This window comes from Cibotium barometz, chromosome 38 (assembly GCF_041138505.1).
Source record: "Cibotium barometz isolate CiBa-2024 chromosome 38, ASM4113850v1, whole genome shotgun sequence".
Lineage (NCBI taxonomy): Eukaryota > Viridiplantae > Streptophyta > Polypodiopsida > Cyatheales > Cibotiaceae > Cibotium > Cibotium barometz.
This window is the reverse complement of record NC_141083.1, coordinates 10,802,004-10,827,125: the sequence shown is the minus strand read 5'-3', so window position 1 is coordinate 10,827,125 and position 25,122 is coordinate 10,802,004. Positions and strand designations below refer to the sequence as shown.

Here is a 25,122-nt window from a genome sequence, read left to right as displayed (position 1 = left end):
CAAACCGCTTCGGAGGCAAACTCTTTGTCAACAGATCAGCCGGGTTGTCATCCGTGTGAATCTTAACAAGCTGAATTTGCTTGTTCTCTATCACCTCTCTGATGAAGTGATACTTCACATCCACATGCTTCGTCTTTGCATGAAAGACAGGGTTCTTTGCCAACTGGATGGCACTCTGACTGTCACAATGCAACAATGGAATATCCCCTGTATAACCCAAATCAACCACTAACCGAGATAGCCATAATGCCTCCTTGCAAGCCTCTGTGGCTGCAATATACTCGGCCTCTGTAGTAGATAAGGCAGTGCACTTCTGCATCCTGGATATCCATGACACAGCACCTCCTGTGAATGTAAACACATAACCGGTAGTAGACTTCCGGTTATCTGGATGACCAGCATAATCCGAATCCGTGTAACCATGCACTAATGCATCCTGTTTGCCAAAACATATGCACATATCCTGTGTGCCCTTCAGGTATCTCATGACACCTTTCACTGCTTCCCAATGCTTTTTGCCAGGGTTAGCCATGTATCTAGAAACCACTTCCACTGCAAATGCAATGTCCGGCCTAGTAGCAACCATGGCATACATGAGACTGCCACAAGCTGAAGCATACGGAATCTTGGCCATATTAGCCCTGTCTCTATCCGACTGTGGGCTGTCCATAGCACTGAGTTTCACATATGGAGGCAAAGGAGTACTAGTCTTCTTCCCCCCGTCCATATTGAACCTCTGCAAGACTTTGCCAATGTATTCCTTCTGAGACAAATACAACACATGCTGATTTCTGTCCCGAAGTATCCGCATACCCAAGATGTGATTAGCATCACCCAAATCCTTCATATCAAAGGTTTCATGCAGCCTCTTCTTCAAGGCATCCATCTCTTTACGAGATTTCCCGGCAATCAACATATCATCAACATACAAGATGAGGATCAATAGACTGCCATCCAAAGCTTTCTTGGTGTACAAGCAGTGATCTATGTCACTTCTCCTGAATTTTTGAGATTTCATGAATGTATCAAATTTATGATACCATTCCCTTGGTGCCTGTTTGAGCCCATAAAGACTCTTTTTCAGCTTGCATCTTTTTCAGCTTGCATACAAGCTTCTCCTTTCCACTTACTGCATAACCCTCTGGCTGCTGCATATATATCTCCTCATGGAGATCACCGTGAAGAAAAGCAGTCTTCACATCCATCTGAATCAAGTCCAGATCATCATGCGCAACCAAAGCTAACACAGCTCTAAGTGTGGTCATTTTGACCACTGGAGAGAAGATCTCATCAAAGTCCACACCATATTCCTGCTTGAAGCCCTTAGCCACTAACCTGGCTTTGTATCTTGGCTTTGCATCTGGTGCAACTTTGAGCCTGTAAACCCACTTGCATGGCAAAACCTTCTTGCCTGCAGGCAAATGCACCAACTTCCAAGTTCCATTTTTATGCAGAGAATCCATCTCTGACTTCATGGCACGCTCCCAAAGAGCTTTGTCTGCCCTCTGTAAAGCCTCCTTATAACATGAGGGCTCCCCACAGTCAGTAAGCATCAAGTAGTCAACCCCTGGAACAAACCTGTCAGGGGCTCTAGAGGGTCTAGTAGACCTCCGTACCCAATGACCATCATTTGCAGGTTGCTGTCCAGCCTGCATATCACCCATTGGTGGCTCCTGTTCCATGCCATAAGGCTGAAATATCATGCCCGGTATCTCCTCCAACTGTGGTATATCCATAGGGATATCTTCTGTCATCTCTGGCTGTCCATTTGGACCATTTTCAGCACCATTTAAGGGCTGGTTTTCCTGCTGTAATGGCTGATTTACAGCCCTTTGTTGTTGTCCATGATGTCCATCATCATCAAAGATGACTCTGCCAGGCTCCTGTTGCCTTGCAGGCTCCTTATACATGCATGTTTCATCAAAAATGACATCATTGCTGTGTATGATCTTTCTATTCACGGGATCCCAAAGTCTATACCCCATTTCACCTCTGTCACCATATCCTAGGAATATGCATTTGTGAGACTTAGGATCAAGTTTGGTGCGCATTTCCCTGCGTATGTGCACGTACGCAACGCAACCAAACACTCTCAAGTGCTTGTATGACGGAGGCTTCCCTGTCCATACTTCCTCTGGCACTTTCCCACCAAGCCTCGTGTTAGGTGACCTATTTATAAGGTGAACGGCTGTCATAACAGCTTCAGCCCAAAAACCATGAGGTAATGCAGCATGTGACAACATAGAACGGACCTTCTCCTGAATGGTCCTGTTCATCCTCTCTGCTGTCCCGTTTTGTGGAGGATCATAAGGAGTAGAGAGCTCCCTCTTGATGCCTTTAGCATCACAAAAGTCCTGAAACTGTTTGGACATGTACTCTCCACCATTGTCGGAACGCAAAGCTTTCAGTGTTTTGCCAGTTTGATTCTCAACAAGAGCAACAAACTTCTCAAACACTGAGAATGTATCACTCTTCAAACGAAGAGGATAAACCCACACCTTGCGTGTGGCATCATCTATAAAAGACACAAAATATTTTGCCCCTCCCAAAGAAAGCTGAGGCATCTCACATACATCTGTATGCACAAGCTCTAACTGAGCATCTTTCTGTCCAAGAGCTTTCTTGTGGGGGCACTGTAGTTGCCTACCATATATACAATGCTCACAAAACTGAAAACTTGAAAACTTTAGAGAAGGCAAGTAACCCAAACGAGACAATTGCTCCATTCCCTTGACACTCATGTGTCCCAACCGGCTATGCCACATAGAAATTTCCGGCAGCTCGGTTGCATTTACATTAGCATGGTGACAAACACCTGCATGCATGAAGTAAAGAGTGTCCACCTTAGAGCCTCTGGCAACAACCAGTGAGCCCTTACTAATTTTCCACTTTCCACTACCAAATGTGGTAACATAATCAGCATCATCAAGCTGTCCAGTAGAAAGCAGGTTCTTCTTGATCTCAGGCACATGCCTGACATCATGGAGCATAAGCTGTGAGCCATCTGAAAATACAAGCCTCACATCACCTCTGCCAAGAATCTTGCATGCATGGTTATCACCCAAATAAACCACTCCTTCATTGCCAGCAGTATACCTGACAAACAAGTCTCTGCAACCTGTGACATGAAAGGAGGCACCTGAATCAATGATCCATGAGTGCATACCATGACCACCTGTAAGAAGTGAATGGGCATCAAGTGAAGAAGTAAATAGGACCTCATCCTCACTGCCATCTGCATGTGACACATTGATTTCTTCAATCTTGACTCCACTTTTGCCCTTTGGCTTTACATCTTTGGCTTCATCTTTCTCTTTGTCTTTGCCTTTTCCCTTTTCTTTTTGATCATTTCTCCATTTGTAGCATTGCTTTTTAATGTGTCCCTTCTTGCCACAATAATGGCATTCCAAATCCTTTTTGGAGCGAGACTTGCTCCTTCCCCTTTCTTGGCTTTTCCCCCTTTGCTGGGATCTCCCACGTGCATTCATTGCATTTGACTTTCCAACAGAGTTGTTTTTCCTGTTCATCTCTTCTTGAAGAAGAGCACCCTCAACATCTGCATATGACAGCATAGCATTCGAATTGCTAGTGGCTGTCCTGAATGTGTCCCAACTCTCTGGCAAAGTGCATAACAAAAAAGTGGCTTTGAACTCATCGTCCATTGCCAACTTTTGATTAATGACCTGGCTGACAATACCATTAAACTCATTTAGATGGGCTGTCACCATAGACGCCCCTTCCTTCATCTGAAGACCTATGAGTTTCTTCAACCAATACACTTTGCTTGAGGCACTTTGTTGGGCATACAAGTCCTGCAATCTCTGCCACATTCCCCAAGCTGTCTTCTCTTCACGAATGCTGAAAAGTAACGAGTCTGACACAAACAACATGATAGTAGATCTTGCCAGCTCATCCATATCTTCCCACTCTTCAGCAGTAAGAGAAGCGGGCATTACACCCCTTTCTTTGATAGGCTTGTGCTGCTTTTTCTGGAGCAACACATTGTAGCACTGGGTTTGCCAAATATCATAATTATGCGAGCCTTCAAGCTTCTTGATGTGAAGCAATGAAGAGCTCTCACCTGTGGTTGCCATAGCAAAATGCAACCTGTCAATGCCTGACTCCCTGCAAAAATGTGCAAACACTGCACCAAAAGCACACAAAGTGCTCACAGTTTTTCTCCCAAGCTTTATCTCCCACTGCGGAAGCACAAATGCAACTTTTCTCCCACTTTATGTGATGAAAACACCAAAATCTGGTTGCTGCAGATTTTGGACAGCACCTCAAATGTGCTCTGTTGCTCTTCCAAAGTACTGTACAGCAGTACCAAGTGCTCACCAATGATGTACCAAACCTGTACCGGCAAGTACAGCAGCTGAAATTGAACCTTTTGGTCACTCAAAACAGTGTACAGCCATGCCAAAACTTGCACAAAGCTGTGCCAAATCTGTACCAGCAGGTACAATAGCAATAAATGCTCTCCTTGCTGTCCAAATGAGTGAAAATCAGACTTTTACAGTCCCGTACACTGCATACAACAGTCCCGAACAGAAATTGGGCAAAAGCCCCTTGACTGCAAGCTGATTTCTGAGGATTCAAGGCATAAATGCTTTGCCTGCTGCTTTGCCAAGCTCAACAAGCATACGAACTTGAAAAGCCCCTTGATTTAAGATCAATTTTCGATCATACATGGTACATTGACGCACATGAAGGCATCCAGAGTGTTCACGATGCTTCCCCCTGGCCACATATACATCAAATACATGAAAGCCCCTTGATTTACAGGCACATTGAGTGCTTGTAAGGCATCAACACATTATCCACAGCATCAAATGCGATTGCCTGCATGCAAATCAACCAAATCGGCACAAAAGCCCCTTGATTTGCACTGCAATTTGCTTCAATTTTGCCCAAATGTGCGATTTTTTACATCATACAGCATGTATGAATGCTTAATTGCACAATTACATCAAAAGCCCCAAATTTCGACATCCAATTTCTTGCAAATTGATCCTGATTGTGACCAATTTCTTGCAAATTGATCCTGATTGTGACCAATGTCACCCAATTTTGCCAATTTTGCTCAAAATTGAGCAATTCGACACCTGTATCTGCTCAATTGTTGATTGTACTTGCTCAATTGCAAATCCCAAAAAAAAATTGAGGAAAATACCTTGTAATTTTCTGATTTTTCTTCAATTTGCAGGCTGAATTTTGATTGCAGAGGCTGTTGCAGGAGAGGGGGGCAATTCTTGCTGCTGCAGATTGTTGGTGATGCTCAGATGGCTGGCTGCTATGAAGCTCCGTGACCCATAGCTGCCTGTCGGCTTTCACAGGCTTGTCGGAGGCAGCACGCACAACGACAGAAGACCAGCGTGACTGCTGGGAATGGGAGAAGGAAGGCGGCAGAGAGGGGGCGGCGAGTCGGAGGGACCTGCTTCGCCTGGTTCGCTCCACGCTGTTCGCCAATGCCTGCCTTCGCCTAGTGCTGCTGAACTTCAGATGACGTGGTAGCCTTCGCTTCACGCCCGCCTGCTTGTTGACGTATTCGCCTAGCGCAGGTAGCCAGGAACTCCACGTTCACACGCTGCTTTCGCCTAGCGCATCTACGCCCAGCGCTACACGCCTTGCCTCTGATTCGCCTGAGTTCGCACAGCCGGCGCCATGTTCGCCTGAGTTCGCCTTCTACGCCATCGCTTGGTGGTTCTTTCGCGATACCAGGGTGCTATCGCCTGAGTTCGCCTCTTCGCTCGCCTAGCTTCGCCTAGCGCCACTCGCCTAGGTGGCCAGCCGACTCCATATTCGAGCTGTTGACGCCCGCCTGTGCGCTTGACTCATGGTGGCCCTTCACACGAAATGCCTGACTGTTGTGCGCTTCAAAGTTGCCGTCACCTTCGCCTATTCACAAGCATCTCCGCCATCACTGCCGGTGCCTGCTATCAAGGAGAAGAGGGAAGAGGGAGGGATCACTAAGCTCTGATACCAGTTGTGTGGGAGAAACAGGAAGAATTAGGGTTAGGTTAATGTGGGAGACATCCACAGAGAAGCAAGAGAGAGAGAGAGAGTTGTGGGGATAAGTCAACTCATGAGGCATGAGTGTGTGACTCCCCTATCACACATGTATATTGCACTAGTACACATAGTGCACTTAGTACATTAAAAGTACTAAGTGTACTATGTACTATAACTTATGGGCTTGTACACACTATAAGGGTGGGCATTATGCCTTTACCCCAACAGGCTTGCTTTCTCAGATGCAGCTTCTTTGGGACATGTAAGGGAAAGGAAGGCAAAGGAGCCTACATTAACCGGCAAGATGGACTTTAAGCCGGGAGAGAGAAGAGCGTTAAGTTTGAGGAAAGCGAGATACTTAGAAAGCTTTATCCTTTGTCCAACAATTTGATGCCGTGTTTGGAGGAGACGACTATTCCGAAAAGTCAAAGCTTCGCATGGTTCGCATGCACTTGAAAGATGGCGCCTTGAATTGTTGGCTAAAAGTGGTACAAGAAGGGACCGAGTCGAAGACATGGACTGACTTCAAGACTATGTTCAACAAGAAGTTTTTACCTGCAAACTTTGAAGGAGATGTGCAGAAGGAATGGGATGAGCTAAAGCAGACAGTTGGTGAGAATGTGGCATCATACCTTAACAACTTTTGAGTAGTTTCTTTGAAGTTTACTTCTTATACTCCCATTCCACCACTAATGGAAATGCAAAAGTTTGTAAATGGACTACAACCAAAGCTCATGGAAGCAGTTTATATGGCTGGTCCAAATTCTTTGGAGGAAGCTCAAGACAAAGCTTTGCAAGCCGAGGCCTTGTTCATGCCTTGGATGGACGATGAGACAAAGAATGGCAATCGGGATTCATCTCAAAGGAAGAAGTTTAAAGACCAATCCCCATCAAGAGCCGAGTCTCAAGAGAAGAAGGATGCGAGTGGGGACAAAACTCCACTCTTTCGAAGAAGATTGTCCCTCAAGCAACGTGAGGAATACACCAAAGATTGGAAGTGTTTCCAATGTGGAAACAAGGGACATATGGTTGCAAATTGTCTTGACAAGCCAAAGCAAGAAGCCAAACGGATTGGAAGATCATTAGATTGACATCCTGCCAGGAAGTTTGTCACAGGAGATTGCATTGGAGCAGTCTTGTACCATGAGGGCCATGTTGTGGCCTATGAAAGTCTTAGATAAAGATTTCAAGGAATGTATTGGAATAGATTGTATAATGGAAATTTTGTGACTTTTCTTGTCTTCCAAGAAGATTCTTTTATGAAGTAAACCCGTTTATGTGAGACAGAGGATTTTGAGGCCAAAAGTGACTACAACTCAAGTTTGCAAGAAGCTACTTCGACTGGCCTAGCAAAAAGAATATGTTCGAGAACGTTTGGTTTTGTTAGATGGTCAAGTTTTGATCGACGAAAGCTAGTAGGATTATTGCACCCATTGAATGTTCTATGGGAGAGTATTGCTATGTATTTTATCTTTGGATTGCCAAAGTTAGGGAATGATGGTATATGAACCTCTTTAGTTTACCAAGAAGATCAACCATGTATGTTATTGGTTGGACCTTTCAGATCATTGGAGGACACATAATGCATTCCTTGACAGTTTATTGGAACCATGTACAGGGTTATCCCCTAGAGGAGCTTGTATTGAAGGATCCACGAGGGGTGGAAGAGCTAGAACAGATTGAGTTTTATTCTGTGAGAAAAAGAGGAAAGACAGTGGTCAGAAAGTTCCTCTTGCAATTTAAGAATCATTCACTATTGGATGCGAAATGGATATGAGGAAGAGGTTGGTCTAGATGTATTTGAAGTACAGATATAGACACCTTGCGATCAAGACAGATTCAAGAGGGAGAGATTGTAGCTCTATCCCTCTTCATTGTATATATATTGGACTGGAATTGATCATTATTCTACTTATATAATGGTTACTTGGGCATGCTCTAGTTTGGGTGGTAATGATGCCCGATAACCCAAGGAGCAAGATTTGTATATGGGAGGCAACGATGCCAAATGACCCATTGGACGGTAACAATGCCAGATATGTTGGACTTCATCGTCGGGCGGTCATTGTGACCAGATGGCCTAGATGACTGTTTTGCATTTCACAGTTGGGCGGTCATTGCGACCAAATAGCCCAGATGGATTTCATAGGATTTCATAGTCGGGCGGTCAATGCGACTAGATGGCCCCGATGACTATTGATGAACTCTCGGGCGGTCCTAGTGACCAGATGGCCTTGAGCGATAGTTTGAGTGGTTTCCCTTGGGAGCGAGATAGCTCAGCACGGTTTCCAATGCAATCGGGCAAGACAATCCATGAATAGGAGGATCATTACTTGTGCATTGCATATTGATGTATGTTTGAATTTCTTTGACTTTGTGTGCTGTTTTTGATGTGTGGACAGTGCTTGGATTTACGGCATGTGATAGTCCACTAGGCTTCAGACTACTTGGCCACTACCTGGAATACCTAGTAGACACGAATGATGCATACTTGTTTGTTGACTCTTCTGTCTAGTGTTTGTAGAAGGTAAGTATGCATTTATTATATCTAACACATGTGATAGGCCCTGAAGAGGTACCATCAAGAACAAAGACATTGGTAAAGATAAGGCATAGAGATGTTGCTAGATGAGTAGATGACACCATAGATATGGGAAAGGCCAGATGCACAAGCCCACATGACAGGGCTAGTACTGGAAAATATTTGAATTATATGGATATACTTGATGTACTTGGAACACATTGATGTACTTGATGTCCTTCACCTCCAGAGAAGTGATAGCAACTTAGCTCGTTGGTCTCTGTATAAAAATTGTGTCCTCTTGGTTAGGACAATTTTTATATATATGTAAACCTGCATCCACTCTGGGGCGTTGATGACGTAAGTAGGGATGTCGTAGCACTTAGTCCATGCTATGCATGATGAAGTTGATGATCTTATACTTCATGATTGGAGGTAAAGTTCGCACTTTTTGTATTCTTGTCTTTGCTTGTTTTGTTTTAGTGAATTAGTCATTTAAAGTTTGTTTTGCTAATTAGTTATTAAAAATTTGTTTAGCTTGTTTGTTAGAAATTCTTTTGTTGTGCTTCAATAAAGAATTTGTGTGTGTATGTGGACGTGTGTGATTTAGTTGTGTATTTGTCTATATTTGCAAGTTATTATTACTATTATTATTATTATTTTTTCTCGGGTGTCTCTATTAAGCCTTTTTTTGGGTTTGTTTTTGGTGATTCTCTTCTTTCTTTTAAAATTATTCGTAAGTTCAGATTCATTTGGCCTTATGACGGTATATACATGGAACATATGGATGTGCTTGGAACACTTGCAGTCCGCAGTTGAGGACATTGCGATATAAGAGGGAGGTAATGTAACTATTTGGCCCTTCTAGCTCTATTTTACATGATGGAACTCATGCTTGGACACATGGATAGGTTAATGAAAGCATGGAAACAAGATTTAGGAAGTTGACTCAGCAAAAAGCACCAATTTTGAACAAAAACTAGGAAAAGCAAAAAGTCAAACAAAGTTGACCGTGAGCTAAGGGCACCATTGGAAAGAGGAGATTGAGCCATATCAAAAAGCCAAAAGATGCTTTTTCAAAAAGCAGCTCTAGGTCTAAAAAGCAAGGTCTTGAAGATAAAAAGACAGTAAATCAAGAACTTTGGCAAAAGATGAGTAATATTTTATTATTATTAAAATATAAAAACAAAAGGCCAAAAGCAAAGCTTTGTTAGAGTTTTTTGGCAAAAAGCAAGGGCTCTCTCCACGTATAAAAAGACACATTGAGTTTCTCTCTTGGCATCAAGTGCATAAAGTTGTGCAGATCATCATCTTCATCATCTACCTCTTCTCCGGCTTCACCTCCTTGCACCACCGCCGCCGCTCAGCCCAGCCGCCGCAGCCACCGAGAGCAGCCGCTTGTGTAGTGCCACCGTTGCCGCCCGCCGCCGCCTTTGCAGCAGCCCCCATAGCCACCAACGCTGCCAACATTTCCTCTAGATCCTCAATAGGGGGAATTGTCTATTAGACTCATATATCCGCCACCTTGGTGTTTGCTTTTTCGAGAAGCTTCCTGAGGATTTTCTTGAAGGTTGGATATTGAGTTCACTTGGACATCTTTGAGGTTTGGGAGTTGATTTAGACTTTGGACTTGGATTTGGGACTTGTATTTGGAACTTGGATTTGGATTTGGACTTGGACTTGGACTTGGATATTGGATCTAGTACTAGCCCGGTGAGAGATTCTTGTGGGTCATTCTCCGCGGTGTGCTCGGTATCAGAGATCTCATGCCTCGACATGGATATCCTACATCGACATATCTATTTGCTTTGTATTCATTGATTGTATTGATCCTGACTAGTGTGCCCATGGTTGTTCTTGAATAAATTCTTGAAAGGGGGCGGGGCTTGTTCCCCGCTCAATGTGGTGTACTATGCGAGATCCCTATTCCTTTCTCTCTCTCCCCTCTCTCTCTATATCTTTATCTCTTGGACACATGGAAGAATCTATCACCGCACGTCCCGTTGGGCTTACAATGCATCCTGCTCTTCTTTGGTCTCAATCCATCCAACATATGCCTTCTCCTTGAATCCTCCTTGTGCGCTCTCCTGGAAATGAAGATGCGCATTCACCTCAACCAAATCAGCAGCCTTGTCAAAAGCAAGTCGATTGTGCTTCTTGCTTGCTATGTTTCCAAATGAACTCCAGAGCCGTTCACATGGCTATGAGCTGCAACCGTGGCTGAGTAGTTTGATAGCCACTTGTAACTCTGGAGTGCTTGCTCCATAATCCTCCCACCAAACTGCACTGGATCTAAGAAAGCGATGAACCTGTGCTTCCTCACTTCCAAAAAACCCTTCCTTTATTTTGTAGGAGGCTATCTATTCTTTGATGAGGCGTTGCTTGCCTTTGTCCAAAACCCAACGCTGCAATACATCATCCAACCTAGCAGCCACCTTTGCATCGCTATATTGGTGTCTGTGTTGAAATTTTGGATCCACCTTGTAAGCTGCCCCTTGCAAGTGGCAATAGTACTTTTGCCATCGAGTACTTGCAACCTCTCTGAACACCTCTTTTCTTGCATCATCTACCATCTTCTCCACCATCTTATCTCACCCCTCCTAGACCTTTCCAAGGCAAGGGTCAACCCCATCAACCAATCGCATCATGGCTACTACGGGTTTTGTGACCGCAACATATCGGTCTATCTGCTCCCAAAAATCATCATCCAACACCTGCATGCACATGTCTTAAGCTGCCTCACTTCTTGCGAGCGGAGATTTCCGCCACTCCTTACAGACAACCAATTGTCTCAGTGCATGTCTCACCTCGTACAAGCGCTCCAACATCAAAAAATTGTAAGCAAACCGGGTGTTTGAGTACTTAAGCACGTCTTTTGAAGACAACTTGCGAAAGATAGCAAGTAGATAGTGATGGTTTGTTAAGAAGGTTACAATGCCTTTCCCCTTCTCTATGAGAGGCGCAATCCATGCTAACTTCTCAACATCCTTAAGAAGGTTATTAAGACAATGAGTCATGTAGGAACTGAAATAGATGTGACGGTACTTTCATGTAAGTTGCTTTCCTGTGGCTTTGTTAGATGATTCTTCATCGGCCACGAGTTGCACCACATTGGCAGGTCCTACAGCTTGCACTGCTGTTATCCCAAAGCTCAAACAATGCTGCAGCAAACTTGCTTGAGTCAATGGCCTTCACGAAGAAAGTCTTGCCTCTGCAATACCCCAGAATCTCTTGTACACCTCGCTTGCGGGTATCAGATTATCCATCTGCAATTAGAGATACACCAAACGCTGACCACTCGTCTCTCACATGTTGTAATGATCCTTGCAATGCAGCCTTCTCTGCGTCAAGCAACCTGTGCCGAATAGCATCACACATACCCCGGTCCTACCGCAGCAATGGCATCAACCATCTCTCGATAAGTGGAGGTTCGGGCTGCATAGAATGATATAGCATTCCGATAAAAAAACCGAGCGATTGCTGCGTTTGCTTTCGCCTTCAAGCCTGGCTGTCAGGCATCTTTCAAAGTTCCTCTTGAAAATCCACCACGAGACCCTGCAACTTTTCTTGCCTGGGGATGTGTAGAGGTGCTAGCACAACTGCTTGCACTTTTTCGAAGTGGCCGACTTTCCATTGAGCTTACGGAAGGAGGTGGAGAAGACATGCATGCACTGATAATAGGTGTACGTGAGAGTGGGGCGGCTGCCAATTCTTTCTTGAAAGCTTTAGCTGCAGCTGAGGTTTGGTACTCCTGCATCTTTTGTGGAGGCACTTTTTGATAGATGACTATGCCACCATTTTGGATGCCAAGCAAGTGGCACCGCACACGATCTGCATTTCCAGTCTTCCGCACTCCACAATGAATGCATTCGAACCTTCTTGAACCGCTGGGAAACTCTTGTATGGTGGTGTGACATGACGCCACCATCCCGAGTTGTCTCCAGGTGCCATTTGAAGAATGCCTAAGATGAAACTACTCGGGCAACGTTGAGGCTTGTGCAGCCCGTGCTTGAGTTTGTCTCCAAATTGGGGCCTGGGTTCTCTCACTCCAAGGCCGCCTCTCCCTAAGATGTAAGCACTCTGAGTCCTTCGAGAACAAAATTGGCAAGCACTTGCACTTCAAGGCTCTTTTGCGAATAGCTTTGTCTAAGGTTAAAGAGCCCTTCAGGAGAAGTGTGCAATGGCAATGTGCTGTTTGAATGTAGATTCTCTTGGAGACACAACCTCTACACATACATTGAGGTTCCATGCAAAGCTATGGGAAAGAGAAAGAAACAAAGCAAAGCATGTTCGTCTGGGTGTTTATGTGTATGAGAGAGAGAGATATAGAGAGAGTGAAGCATGTTCGTGTGTGTGTGTGTGTGAAACATAACAGCTCGATATTAACTCATTTTAAAAAAAAGGCAAAGCTCACAAAAAACCAGAGCTATTAGAGTTTTAAAAAAACGTTCTTAAAAAAAAAGGCAAAGGATTGCTTAGATGACAGTCCATTTTTCTGTAAGGTGGAAGCCCTTTTTAGTTGCGAACTAGTAGCTGGCTGTGTTTATTAAAGACTGCCCCGTTTTTAGAAGGACCCATTTTTTAAATGGTCAACGCCGTTTTTTTAATAAAGGTTGGGCCCCCGTTTTTTAAAAGCACGTTTGACGTTTGTGAACGTGTAAGACCTTCACGTTTTGACAAGTTGGCAATTTCACGTTGACATGTCGTTTCGAACTACGCGTGTAGGCTCCACATGTGAGAACGCCGTTTGCTTGTCTCCAATGGCCCGTTTTGACAACTATGATTTATATGCGTCAAAATTATTGTTCAGCCACATTTATTAATTGTGAGCCTGTTATAATTGCCCACACCGAGCCACAATAATTACGTTTTCACCAAGGTGGTTGAGCACTTTAGGTACGGTGTGATATGGAGTCTACAAAACGAGTATGCAAAATACATATCAAGATAAGTACTAAGTTTTTCTTTTTTAAAATATTGTAAAAAAATATAAACAGAAAAAGGAAAAATTTGAAAAATGCAATTAATTTGGGAAATTGGAAGACTTGGGGAAAATTGAAGGGAATCAAGGAAAATTAATGGGAATTGCATGGGCTTTGGAGAAATTGGGGATTAGGAGACTTGGAAAAAGTGGGAAACTTTGGTGAAATTGAGGGAAGTTGGGAGTGTTGCTGGTTGGATGGCTTGAATTGCAGTCATTTTTGCTTGGTTGAGGGCTGGGAGAAATTTGAAAAATTGAAGAGGGAATTGACAACAGAATGCAGCGAATGGGTTTCTAGAACATTAAGGGACAATTTTTCATTTTTACCCAAACATGAGTAAGGGAGAAAAGAAAAACTTTAAATTTTTCCATACCACGTATGGAATGACATACTGTACAAATTGTATGAATTTGTACGAGTACGGAATGCAACAATGGTGTTAACATGTGGGCCGCCCATGGCTTGCCCGACCAGGTATGCACCTGTAAACGCTGGCCGACCTGTTGCTCGACTGCCTTCTAGGCTTGGCCACCTTGTGCACTTGCTGCCCAGCTGCCATCATTGCGGCAGTGCCACCTGGCTGCCACGTGGCACCATAAGAGACGTGTGTCACATAACTACCTTCACAACATCCTTAACAAGTCTTGGCTACACTAATAAGGTTTACTTGAGGGCGTTTATCATTTTGCACAATAAAATTTCTGTGATGACTGAGGTTTTTTCCTCGGGGTTAATTGTAGAGCATTGTTGCTAGCTTGATTAGCATTTTGCCTTGGGCAATAATGCATTTAATGGCCATGGTTATTACATTGATGATATATGGCTCCTCCATGCTTGGGTTTCGGGTGTTTTGCTTGATTGTGCCACAGCACCCTGATAAATCAGCAGCTGTGGTTCTCTGGGAAATTCTGTGGTAGAGTTCACAGTTGTCTAACAAGGTGAGTAGATAGAAGTGGAGGGGTGTAACAAGATCAAAATGTGCTGTTTTGAACTTTGGTGGTTCTTCAAGAAGTATTAAGTTTGGATGGAGTGAAAGCATCCATTGTGCTCTCTTGCTTGTGCACTTTAGCCATTCACCATACGATTTAGTGGATGTTCTATGTCTTTGTTAAGATGCTTGTGATATATGTTGATGCACTTACAAATGAGTTGTGGCTTTCTTTTTGCAGTGCGCGAGAATTCAAAGGTAGCCAAGAAGGATTTCGACAAAACCGAAGATGACCTCAAAGCTTTGCAAAGTGTGGGACAAATTATTGGTGAAGTGTTGCGCCAACTTGACAATGAGCGATGTGGGTGATGACTAGCTCTTTTGTGGTTTTTTTAAAGGCAGATTTTCTCATACATCTAATCATTAAAAAATGCGCGTACTGACTATGATGGTGTACACTCCCCACAATTGAACTGTGTAGATGGCTTCTCATGCAGTCAATGACCTAGACTAGGAGCATATGGGTGGTGTTTTGCATTATATGGGCTACTTTCTTCAGGTTGTATGTGTGTAGTTCCTCTATGCAAGCTATGAGCACATGGTACGTGCATTCCTGCACTTGGATGCCATGTGGACATGCTGTACAGGAGGACACCAGGGATTTCCACTGAGAGTCCCTGTCCAGGGTCGAGTCGCTGGTGTACCGCTAAGTCAGTTGTGCAAGTCCTGTACAAGTCAACGTTGTGCCCATGACACACACCCAGATGTAATCCTCTTGTATGATGTAATGATGTAACGATGTCTGGAACACTTACTAGACCTAGGGTCAGATGTTTGGACAGCCAAGTCGACTTGGAGGCCAGTTGAGGCTTTTCAGTGGATCTTGAGTGGCACTCCAGTTTGTTATCTTGGATGCCAGGTTGGTAACGATATTTCCCTGGAGCAGCGGTTAGCCCCTCTTCTTCTGACCATTCGGACGAAGCTGCTATACTGGAGTTCAGCTAGGCTTTCCTTAGCGGGCCGGGTTGTAATGGTGAACTAGGTTCTTCTTGTCACTATATGGTGCATCACCTCTTGCTGGCCTTGTCTTGGGCTTGCATTGGTCAGGTTCAGCAGTTGATCTGCAACTTTCTTTTGTCTATCAAGTCTAGGTGTGTATGAACCCATGGAATGTGGTACTAGTGACCCCATGAGAAAGGGGCAATGGAGTACGGCTGTGGACAGCCCATCAACAGGAGGCCCTGCCCATGGCCGGACCCAATGGGCCAAGGTGCCCAAGTCGGCTAGGTGTGGGGCCTCATTATGGCTCACGACCAGCCCTACACCAGGTCCGCCAGGCCTGAACCCCTATACAAGGGGTAGTTGGGGGTCTTACTCTCCTGTCTTATGCACTGCAAGAACCCAAGCACCAATGCAGCCAGAGGCAGCCCACAATTCAAGAAAACACAAGGTAGAAGTCACCCACATGCTTTAAGGAGGAATGTGGGCTTTTGTGTTACCTTCCCAGGCAGAACTCTGCAGTCCAGAGCTGTCCTACTGTGGGCCAGATTCAGCCCAAATCAGTCCTCCATTCATCGACAGCAATAGTTTAGGTGGGGGATTTTTAGAGGGTTATTTGGGACCGAATACTGCGTACTCTCTCTCTCTTTTTCTTTCATTGAAGGTCTGAAGTGAGTGTTATCTCTGCACAATAACAAGAAAAAAAGGTTCCTTCAAGCTTTCTCATGTTGTTACACATGGTTTTGATCATTTCCAGTTATAGAACTCTGAAACAGTTTAATTGATATGATTGCTCTTTTGCTTCAGTAATTGTCAAGGCAAGCAGTGGCCCAAGGTATGTTGTTGGGTGCCTGAATAAAGTAGATAAAGAGAAGCTCACTTCAGGTACTCGAGTGGCATTGGACATGACAACATTGACAATAATGCGAGCCCTTGCGCGTGAAGTAGATCCAGTGGTTTACAATATGCTGCATGAAGATCCTGGAAATGTGAGCTATTCTGCAGTCGGTGGGTTAAGTGATCAAATAAGAGAGCTTTGGGAGTCCATCGAGCTCCCCCTCATGAATCCTGAGCTCTTTCTTCGAGTTGGCATCAAGCCACCGAAGGTAAAACTACAATAACATCCTTTTTTATGGGTATAGCTGTAAAAGTAACAGATTGTGTGGCGATTGTACGACAAAGTGAAGCTGATTTTGATGTAGGGTGTCCTCCTTTACGGCCCCCCTGGAACAGGCAAGACGTTACTGGCTAGAGCCATTGCCAGTAACATCGATGCAAATTTCCTGAAGGTCAGCTTTACTGCTTTAGCGACAGCAGCCAGAATCTCTACATTTCTGCTATGTCTCTTTATCAAATCAAAACCTGAATATACCCATAGGTTGTGTCAAGTGCTATAGTGGATAAATACATTGGGAGAGTGCCAGCCTTCTTCTATCCACTCTAAGCTATCCTAACATCATAATCAACAAGTAATATCAAAGCATTACTTGAGGGTTAGTGGCATCATTGAGCTAGCTCTATATTTAGCTACTGAAGCTCATACGCAAGAAAGCATCATATTTACATAAAGATTCCTTAGACATGCGCAAGTGATTTTATTGCTATTGCAACCAAATTGCTATATCAACATCTACACTGCTAAATAGAATTGTCACTTTTGTATAGACATTGTTCATAGGTCAAGCCCGCATACAAAATGAGAGAATTTATTCTCTTTCACATAGCAACATTGAAGTTTGAACCATTTAAAGAAAAGGAAGTCTCTCTCTCTCTCTCTCTCTCTCTCTCTCTCACACACACACACACACACACATTTGAAGAGAGGAAACCCACAAAGATCTCCACGCCAACACTCACAGAGTAAGTATGAATCTCAATTTCTCTTTCCCCCCTCTATTTATGTTTCACTCTCTATATAAATAAAAGGAAAACTAACCCAAATCCACAACAATTCATACATCCATAAACATCACTAAGAAGATAACTCATAACGAAATTCCTCACCACTAGGCAGTCCAAAATATCCATCCCACCTAAAGCCTATAAGACTAAAAGTCAAAAAGGATTCTCACTTAAAATTCCTTTGATCCCATGTAAAAAATGCCTTACTAATAGATTGTAGATTCACTCATAAAGCAATCATAAAAGTAAGAGTCCAATATCATGGTATGAATATAGTTGGATTGGTGAAATACTTTTTCTTCTATGAACTTAAAAGTGTACAAACATTGAGAAAATCTTTCTTTTCTATCTTATAGTGTGTGAACATGTGATGTATTTTTGGTGAATTTGTCTTTGTAACTCAATCAAAAATAGTAAATTTTTATTATCTCATTAAAAATGTAAAATATCTCATCATTTTTTGGAGAAACTTGTAAAATTGCCATTGGACTAAAAATGAGTACTTAATTTTTTTATGAACCATTGCTCATTTTTTTATGAACAATTGCTCAAGGAGATAGATGCCCACTAAGTGCAAGAACTTAGCAAGATTAAGAAGCTAATCAAGGCCTAGACTAATTAATAAAAAACACTAATGGCAAGGTCAAAAGAGATTAACCTTAAGGTGCAAGAGCACATCCAGAAAGCCCACTTAGATCACTCTTGTAAGGTCACACAAGTGTGTACATAACCACTTGGATATACACAAAATGCATTTATCATGACCTTATTGCTTTATTCACATGCTAGCCACCTAGCCTTCTAGAATCTAACGTAGGTAGATCTGCTCCTTTGGGAGGCATGTAAACCTCAACCGAGGTCTGTAAGGATGCAATAATCCCTCAAATGTTAAATGTCCTTTACACATGTTGTTGGGTGTGCAAGGATTCAAAACAACAAAAAAATTGAGCTGAAAAATCAGGAGAAAGGAAAAAAATGTCAATACATCAAATTCTCATTTTCTTATTTTTCTACTCCTCTTGCTTGTTGATGTGTTGAGGTAAGCAAGAAAAATTTCTAGCTCTTTTCCCTCGTTCTCTTTTCTTTGCCATCCCCATTTAAAGAAGAAGAAGAAGAAGAAGAGTTCAATTTTATCTTCTTGTTCTTCTTGCGAAAGACCTAGAAGCTCTTTTCTTCTTCTCATTGGATGTGTTGGAGATGAAAGAAGAAGAAGCTTCTCCTTCTTTGTACTCCTCTTCATCTACTTCTTTTTAACTTCCTCTTTATCTACCTCTTTCTTCTTCCTCTTGTTCTTTTTCTTCTTTCTCTTCTATCTGCTCCCTTTTCTTCTTCCTACCCTTTCCATGTCATGACAGACTACAAAGAAGTGTGAATCTTGCAAAGATAGCTAGATCAAGAGCTTGATACTTCGCTTTTCCAACTCTTTAAAAATCAATAGTACACTTGTGTGATGGTATGGTTTTTGTTTCTCATGGCTAAGTGATGGCAAAAATCAACAATAATTTCTCCCTTTAGTTCAGTCAATGTTGTTCTTATAAACAAAGGGTTCATGATTGATTTTGGTTGCCTTAAACAATTATACATCAAAGTTTTATAATTGTTAATCACTTTTGACAAGCTTTAGATTGAGCAGTTTTCTCACAGTAGTAATAGAATGTACAAGAGTTTTAGATATCTAGGAGTGTCTAAGTGCTTCCGAGATGTTTTGTGTTTTCCATTTTCTCTGTTTCACACTCGAACTTGGACAAATAAACCTTACAACAAGAAGGTTAGATTTTAGAACATGCAATCTCAAACCACTTTGAACAAAGCATTGAAAGCCAACTCTCACATGCAAGGAATCCAATTATAAAAACAAACTCTTACACAAAAGCAGCCCAACTATGAAATGGAAGGATAATAATACTAGACAAGGTTTCATTTTTGAGTGGCATTGGAGGACCACTTGGATCAACTTAGTGACATCAAAACTTAGGGAACTTATGAAACAGATTTTGGTAAGTAATCCCATTTAAAGGTGAGCCACCTAAACTTAGGATATCTATGAAACACATTTTGGTAAGTAATCCCATTTAAAGGTGAGCCACCTATGCTATGTCTTGTCTGAACGTAGTCAGTTTCATGGGTTATTGAAGCCTCTAACATATTTCTACACTAGCTGACCTTTTGAAGCATTACACATCATCAACCTATGATTGAAAGTGCACCAACAATTGAGCAGGTTCTGGTTGCAAAACCTAATGGAGATGGCGGAAAATAAAAACTTAGTTGATCTCAACTTCATGAATCCTACAAATGGACCCTAATAAAACATGATCTTCAACCCTGAGCATCAATTTTTGACACACAAAAATTCAATGTCAGATCCTTCTCAATTGTGGGACTACCAACTGCACATTCAAGTCAAGCTACGAGAAATAGTGTGATACTTATACACATGCATTCACCACAAGAATGATACACCTAGCTTAGGAAATATCGGGACAAATTCAAGAGGGAGGGATGGTGTCTCCAGCCCTCTTCATTGTATATTGGAGTGGAGTTGATGATTATTTGGACATGCTCTAGTTTGGGTGGCAACGATGCCCGATAGCCTTGGGAGCGACATTTGTATATGGGAGGCAACGATGCCATATGACCCATTAGACGACAAACCACGATGCCGAAATGAGATTTGTATATGGGAGGCAACGATGCCAGATGACCGATTGGATGGCAATGATGCCAGATATCTTGGACTTCATAGTCGGGCAATCATTACTTGTGCATGGTTTTCAATGAAACCAAACAAGACAATGCATGCACATGAGGATCATTACTTGTACACCGCATACTGATGTATGTTTAAATTTCTTTGACTTTGTGTGTTGTTTTTGATGTGTGGACAATGCTTGGATTTATGGCATGTGATAGTTCACTGGGCTCCAGACTATAGCTGGCTAGTACCTGGAGTACCCAATAGACGTGAATGATGCATACTTGTTTGCTGACTAGCTTCTGTCTAGTTTTTGCAAAGGATAAGTATGCATTTATTATATCTAACACATGTGCCAAGCCCTGAAGAAGTACCATGATCAAGAACAGACATTGGTCAAAGATAAGGCATAGAGATATTGCCAGATAAGCAGATGACACCACATATATGGGGAAAGATCAGATACACAAGCTCACTTGATAGGGCTAGGTACTGGGAAATATTTGAATGTTAACCCATGCCTAGGGTTAACAAGAGATACTACCATTATCTTATATCAAGGAGTCAAGGTAGATACACCAAAAGGTCATACATTCAAGATATGAAGCAATGGTATCTAAATCTATAACTTGGACGGGCGCTCGTAATGGTCCGTTGGAATACTTATGGCAATTCTCACTTCAAGAGCGTGTGGTAGTAAGTTAGGATGAAGTCCCAAGTGATGTACTTCATGGATATATTATGAGAGTAGTCATTGTAATAGCATTAGGCCTCTTATGAGCCTAAAGTGCCTGGACGGCCATAGTTTGAGTGTGAACACTTATGTGGCCATGTATATAAGTGAATATCTCTCATAATATAAAGGAGTCTTCCATGTGGCAATAGAGTCTTGCTCTTGCTAATCCTCTTGTCTCTCTCTAATCCATGCTAGTGAGTGTGTGTGTGGGCGAAGTGAGGTGAGAGGAGGGACGAGTACACGTGCAACGCGATGGTGTGACAACGCTCGCGGGAGGCACGATGGAATTGATTCTCAAGGAGTTGTAGAGCTTGGAGACCTCAAGGATTACAAGCTCGGCCATTGGAAATATCCTCATGATGGTTTCAGTTCATCAGGTAATCTTCTTATTGGATGTGTTCCAAGGGAGGCTTGGATAAGCCATAATATTTTTGGTGCTGCTCTATCGGAGAATCATCTCTCTTGGCTTTTTCCATCGTTTTTCTCTAATCTACGCATTACCCATAGTCTTGATTAGTGGTTTACCATGAAAAAGATGTGGTTTTGATGGAGATTTGTGTGTGATTTTGTGAGAAATAGCTCTCTTTTAAAGAATACTTTTTTGCTTAATTTTTAGCTCAAATCATTGTTTTTGTTGTGATAGTTTAGTTTTTAATGTTCCTAGGGCTTGCACATAGAGTGTTTTAGGCTTTGTTTGCTTCTATTGCATCAAAAAATGCAATAGAATGCAATTTTTTGTGAGTTTTAGCTCCCCTTAGAGTTAAACATAGAGCTAGATTCATTAACTTTTGTTTGATTTTTGTGTTTTTTGTTGATTTGTATGCATTAGAGAGTTAGCAAGTATTAAGAGTAGCTTAATCCTTTAAAAAATTTCACATAATCTTTCTTAATTAATTGGTTTTGTCATTAAGGAGTGATTAATCCAATTCAGGAGGCAAAAAAAACTAGAAAATGTGATTTTTGGGATCAAATTCGGTCATGTAAGAGGTCGAAATTAGTGTTTTTGAGTGTTTTGAGAGCATCTAGATATATCAAAAAACTTAATTACATCAATTTCTTCATCGATTGGATGATTTTTTCTCTTTTGCTTAATTTTGCATAAAGAGAAGAGATTTAAATTAAGAGTCTAATTAATCTCTAATTATAAATTAATTTACACGCATAGCTTAGCAATTTCATGCTCTATTCAATGATTTGCTCAATGGTGTGAATTAATTAGTGATTAATGGTTAATTAGAGCTCTTAGTTAGTTCAAAAAGAGAAAAGATTAGTGGAAAAGATTAATCTTTGTTTAATTCTTAAGCACCTTTTACTTATTAAGGCTAATAAGCATTGAATGAAAAGATGCCAATGAGTTGTCAATTTGTCCATTTTGGGAGTCATTTATGAAGGGTGTAAGGGGGTGTTATAAAATGATTCTTTTTTGATTCCCACTTCTCCTCAATTTAAAATTAAAAAAATATTCCCTCCACAAAAGGAAATTCGAATTTCCCACTAGACTTAAAAAAAATGATGTTTCACAACGTGAAACAGCCCATGTGGCGTAAAAATTAAATAAATCGTGAAATATACTTGTTTCTCACGACGTGAAACATAAGGGTTTCATGGCATGAAATAGCCCCCGCGTTAAACCCTTTTTTTTTTGTGAAATGTATTTATTTCATAACGTGAAACACAAGGGTTTCACAGCATGAAACAATCTCGCGCGAAAAAATAAATCGTGAAACAGCCCCCACGGTGCAAAAAAGAAAAAATCGACGTCCGTGTGCAAAAAAAGTCTTAAAAACAGTCGTTTGGAGGCCCATATCACCTAAACCGTAAATCCTATGAACGCGCTCTAATGCTTATCAAAAAGCTGGCATTGAGCTCTTTGAAATTGGTCTTCAACATCCGAGGGCAAAATCCATCATTTTGGCTTCTGACTAGCAGCCTCAAAATTCAACTTGGAAAGCAAGGCAAAAACGGCCCTTAAAACAAAATCACCCAAAATAGCTCAAAAAAGATCACGAACGATTTTCGGGCTACTTTTTGAGTGTCTAAACGACGAAATCACGAAAAATTCAGAGAGAAAAAGTTGTAGTACTCCAAAAATACTATAACTCTCTCATACAGAGTTTTTCCAAATTCCTTTTGGAACACATTAAAAAACGGGCTACGAAATAAGAAAAATCTTTTCATTTTTTTAATTTTATTTTATTTTTATTTAATTTTTTCCATCTTGAGACATTGATGGAGAATAGGTTTTGAGGCCTCCTCTTCCATATGGAATGCTACTAGTATGCACTTTTTCTAAAAAAAATATCTACGATTGTTCACGTGCGTGCGTGTAGCACCTAAGCTAATTAGGGAAACCTTGACCCAGCGAAGGGTGCGTCGGGCCTCTTGAGGTTGTAACGTGCTGTAAGAGAACCTAAAAAAGCAACGAAAAAAGCCACACACGTGTGCTTGCTCAATTAATGAGCAATTGACAATGTCAAGATATGGCAACGATAGAGGGATTACTAGAGCTCACACCTAGATTGAACCCAATGGTGACTGATACCTTCGAGCCATTGAGATCCATGCCCCAAATGCATCTCCCAATTCCTTTTGCCATGCCGACAGCAAGCGTCCCATTTTACACCCCTGTCATATCAATCCCTCTGGGATTTGGTCCCTTGCTTATCACTGCCGTGAGTCCTAAACCTTTAGGAGGGCTAGGTATCAACCCTTTACAACCCCTAGATGCCCACAGCTTGAATATATTAACTAATCTAGGAAGGGGAGTTGTCCAAGGACTAAGTGAGTCTCTACCTACATTAGCACCTACACATGGCCTCCGTGACTCATTACAACAACACAGCTGTACAGATTTCTAAAATCATGGACAAATATGTTGGAATGACTGATCCTGTTCAATTCATATAAATGTTTGAACAAAGATGCAAAGCCTTTGGAAATCCAAACTATCCCACCAAGGTACATGCATTGAACCTTTACCTAGTGGGAACGGCCAGTCGATGATTCATCACATTGATGCTGACAATCAAGACGAACTTCAAGACCTTGAAAATAACCTTTATTCACGACTTTTCAAGACAAGGTGATCGGTGGAGTGCAGCAAAAAGAACTTTATTCAATTGAGTGCAAACTAAATGAAACCATTAGAGATTTTATTCTTCGAATAAAAATCTTAGACTCGCCATAGGAGAAACTAAATGATGCTCAATTGAAGAGATGTTTCATGATGGGCATAAAGAATAACAGCTTACACAACTTTATCATTGTATCCAATCCGGAACATTTGATCATCAATGTTGTAAAAAAGTAATATGTTTAGATGACAACATGATGGAGGAAGATCACGATACAAGATGCTCCTCATCTAAACCAAGTGAAGAAATGGGTAAAGAAAAATTGATCTCAAAATTGTCATTCCCTGAATTCTACGCAACCTTGCTTAAAAGCTTTGAACCAGAATCTCCAAGAGAGGATGAGCTCCCTCAAACCCAAACATCCTTGATGCCTCTCAAAGTGATGGTCGAAATGCCTTGTGTTCATTGCCATCACTATGTCCATCCCAATTCCCAATGTGCGTACAATAGGTCTGTCTTTCTGTATTGCAGATATTGCAAAACCTTTGGTTATGACACACCCTAATGTCCTAGTTCACCTACAATTAAGTCAAAACCTCCATCTTCCGTACCCCAAATAGAAACAATCCAAAGGGTAGAAACTGCTCAGGAAGCGGTTAAGCAAACACTTTAGTGTTTCTATTGTCGTGGACCGTACAAGGTGGTAGAATGCACAGTTCACTGACACCTCTCAACCCATATGTGAACGATGTGGCATCGATCACATATTTCAAGATTTCACAAGGCGAGTTGCTTCACTGCAACTTGTCTCACAGAATATCTCTGAACATTTTGAGTGTGCAAAATGGAAAATTGTCCATGTTATCCTTGAATGTTCTTACATGTTTATAGGCCAAGGCACAAGAAACAATAAAAAAAAACACAAAAGACAACACTTCGAAGTGGGTAGAAGAGCATGTTTTAAAGCAGAAACCAAAAGAGGAAACAAAACCTTCTAAACCCAAAAAACACAAGGGCCACCAAATTGTCGAAACCAAGGTTGAAACAAAGGACAGGGTAAAGGAGACTCTGGAGGATCTGATCCCAAAAGAGCCAAAAGCTACCCATGATGCAGAAGCATCCACCTCAAAGGCTACCACTCAAACCACAAAAAAAACAAGTAAGACAAAGGACAAAAAAGAAAGAAAGGAAGCTCGTTCTCATCGCATGGGCAAACATAATGAAAACCTGACGATCCAAGGAAAGTCAAAAGATGAAACAAGTTCTAATACAT

General features: G+C 41.9%; 1 protein-coding gene across 2 annotated transcripts in view; it reads left to right on the top strand.

The window, feature by feature from the left end:
* The window catches only part of LOC147616336 (26S proteasome regulatory subunit S10B homolog B-like), a 53,739-nt gene extending 36,583 nt beyond the window's left edge, over positions 1-17,156 (top strand). Inside the window, exons 2-4 of one of the 2 annotated variants that reach the window (XM_086777062.1) lie at positions 14,685-14,804; positions 16,250-16,548; positions 16,676-17,156. In XM_086777062.1, coding sequence (XP_086633188.1) covers positions 14,685-14,804; positions 16,250-16,548; positions 16,676-16,729 — 473 coding nt within the window. In that variant the 3' untranslated portion in view covers positions 16,730-17,156. Of the gene's footprint in view, positions 1-14,684; positions 14,805-16,249; positions 16,549-16,644 lie in introns of both variants that reach the window. The other variant, XM_086777061.1, reaches the window with a different exon arrangement.
* Positions 17,157-25,122: the final 7,966 nt, after the last annotated feature.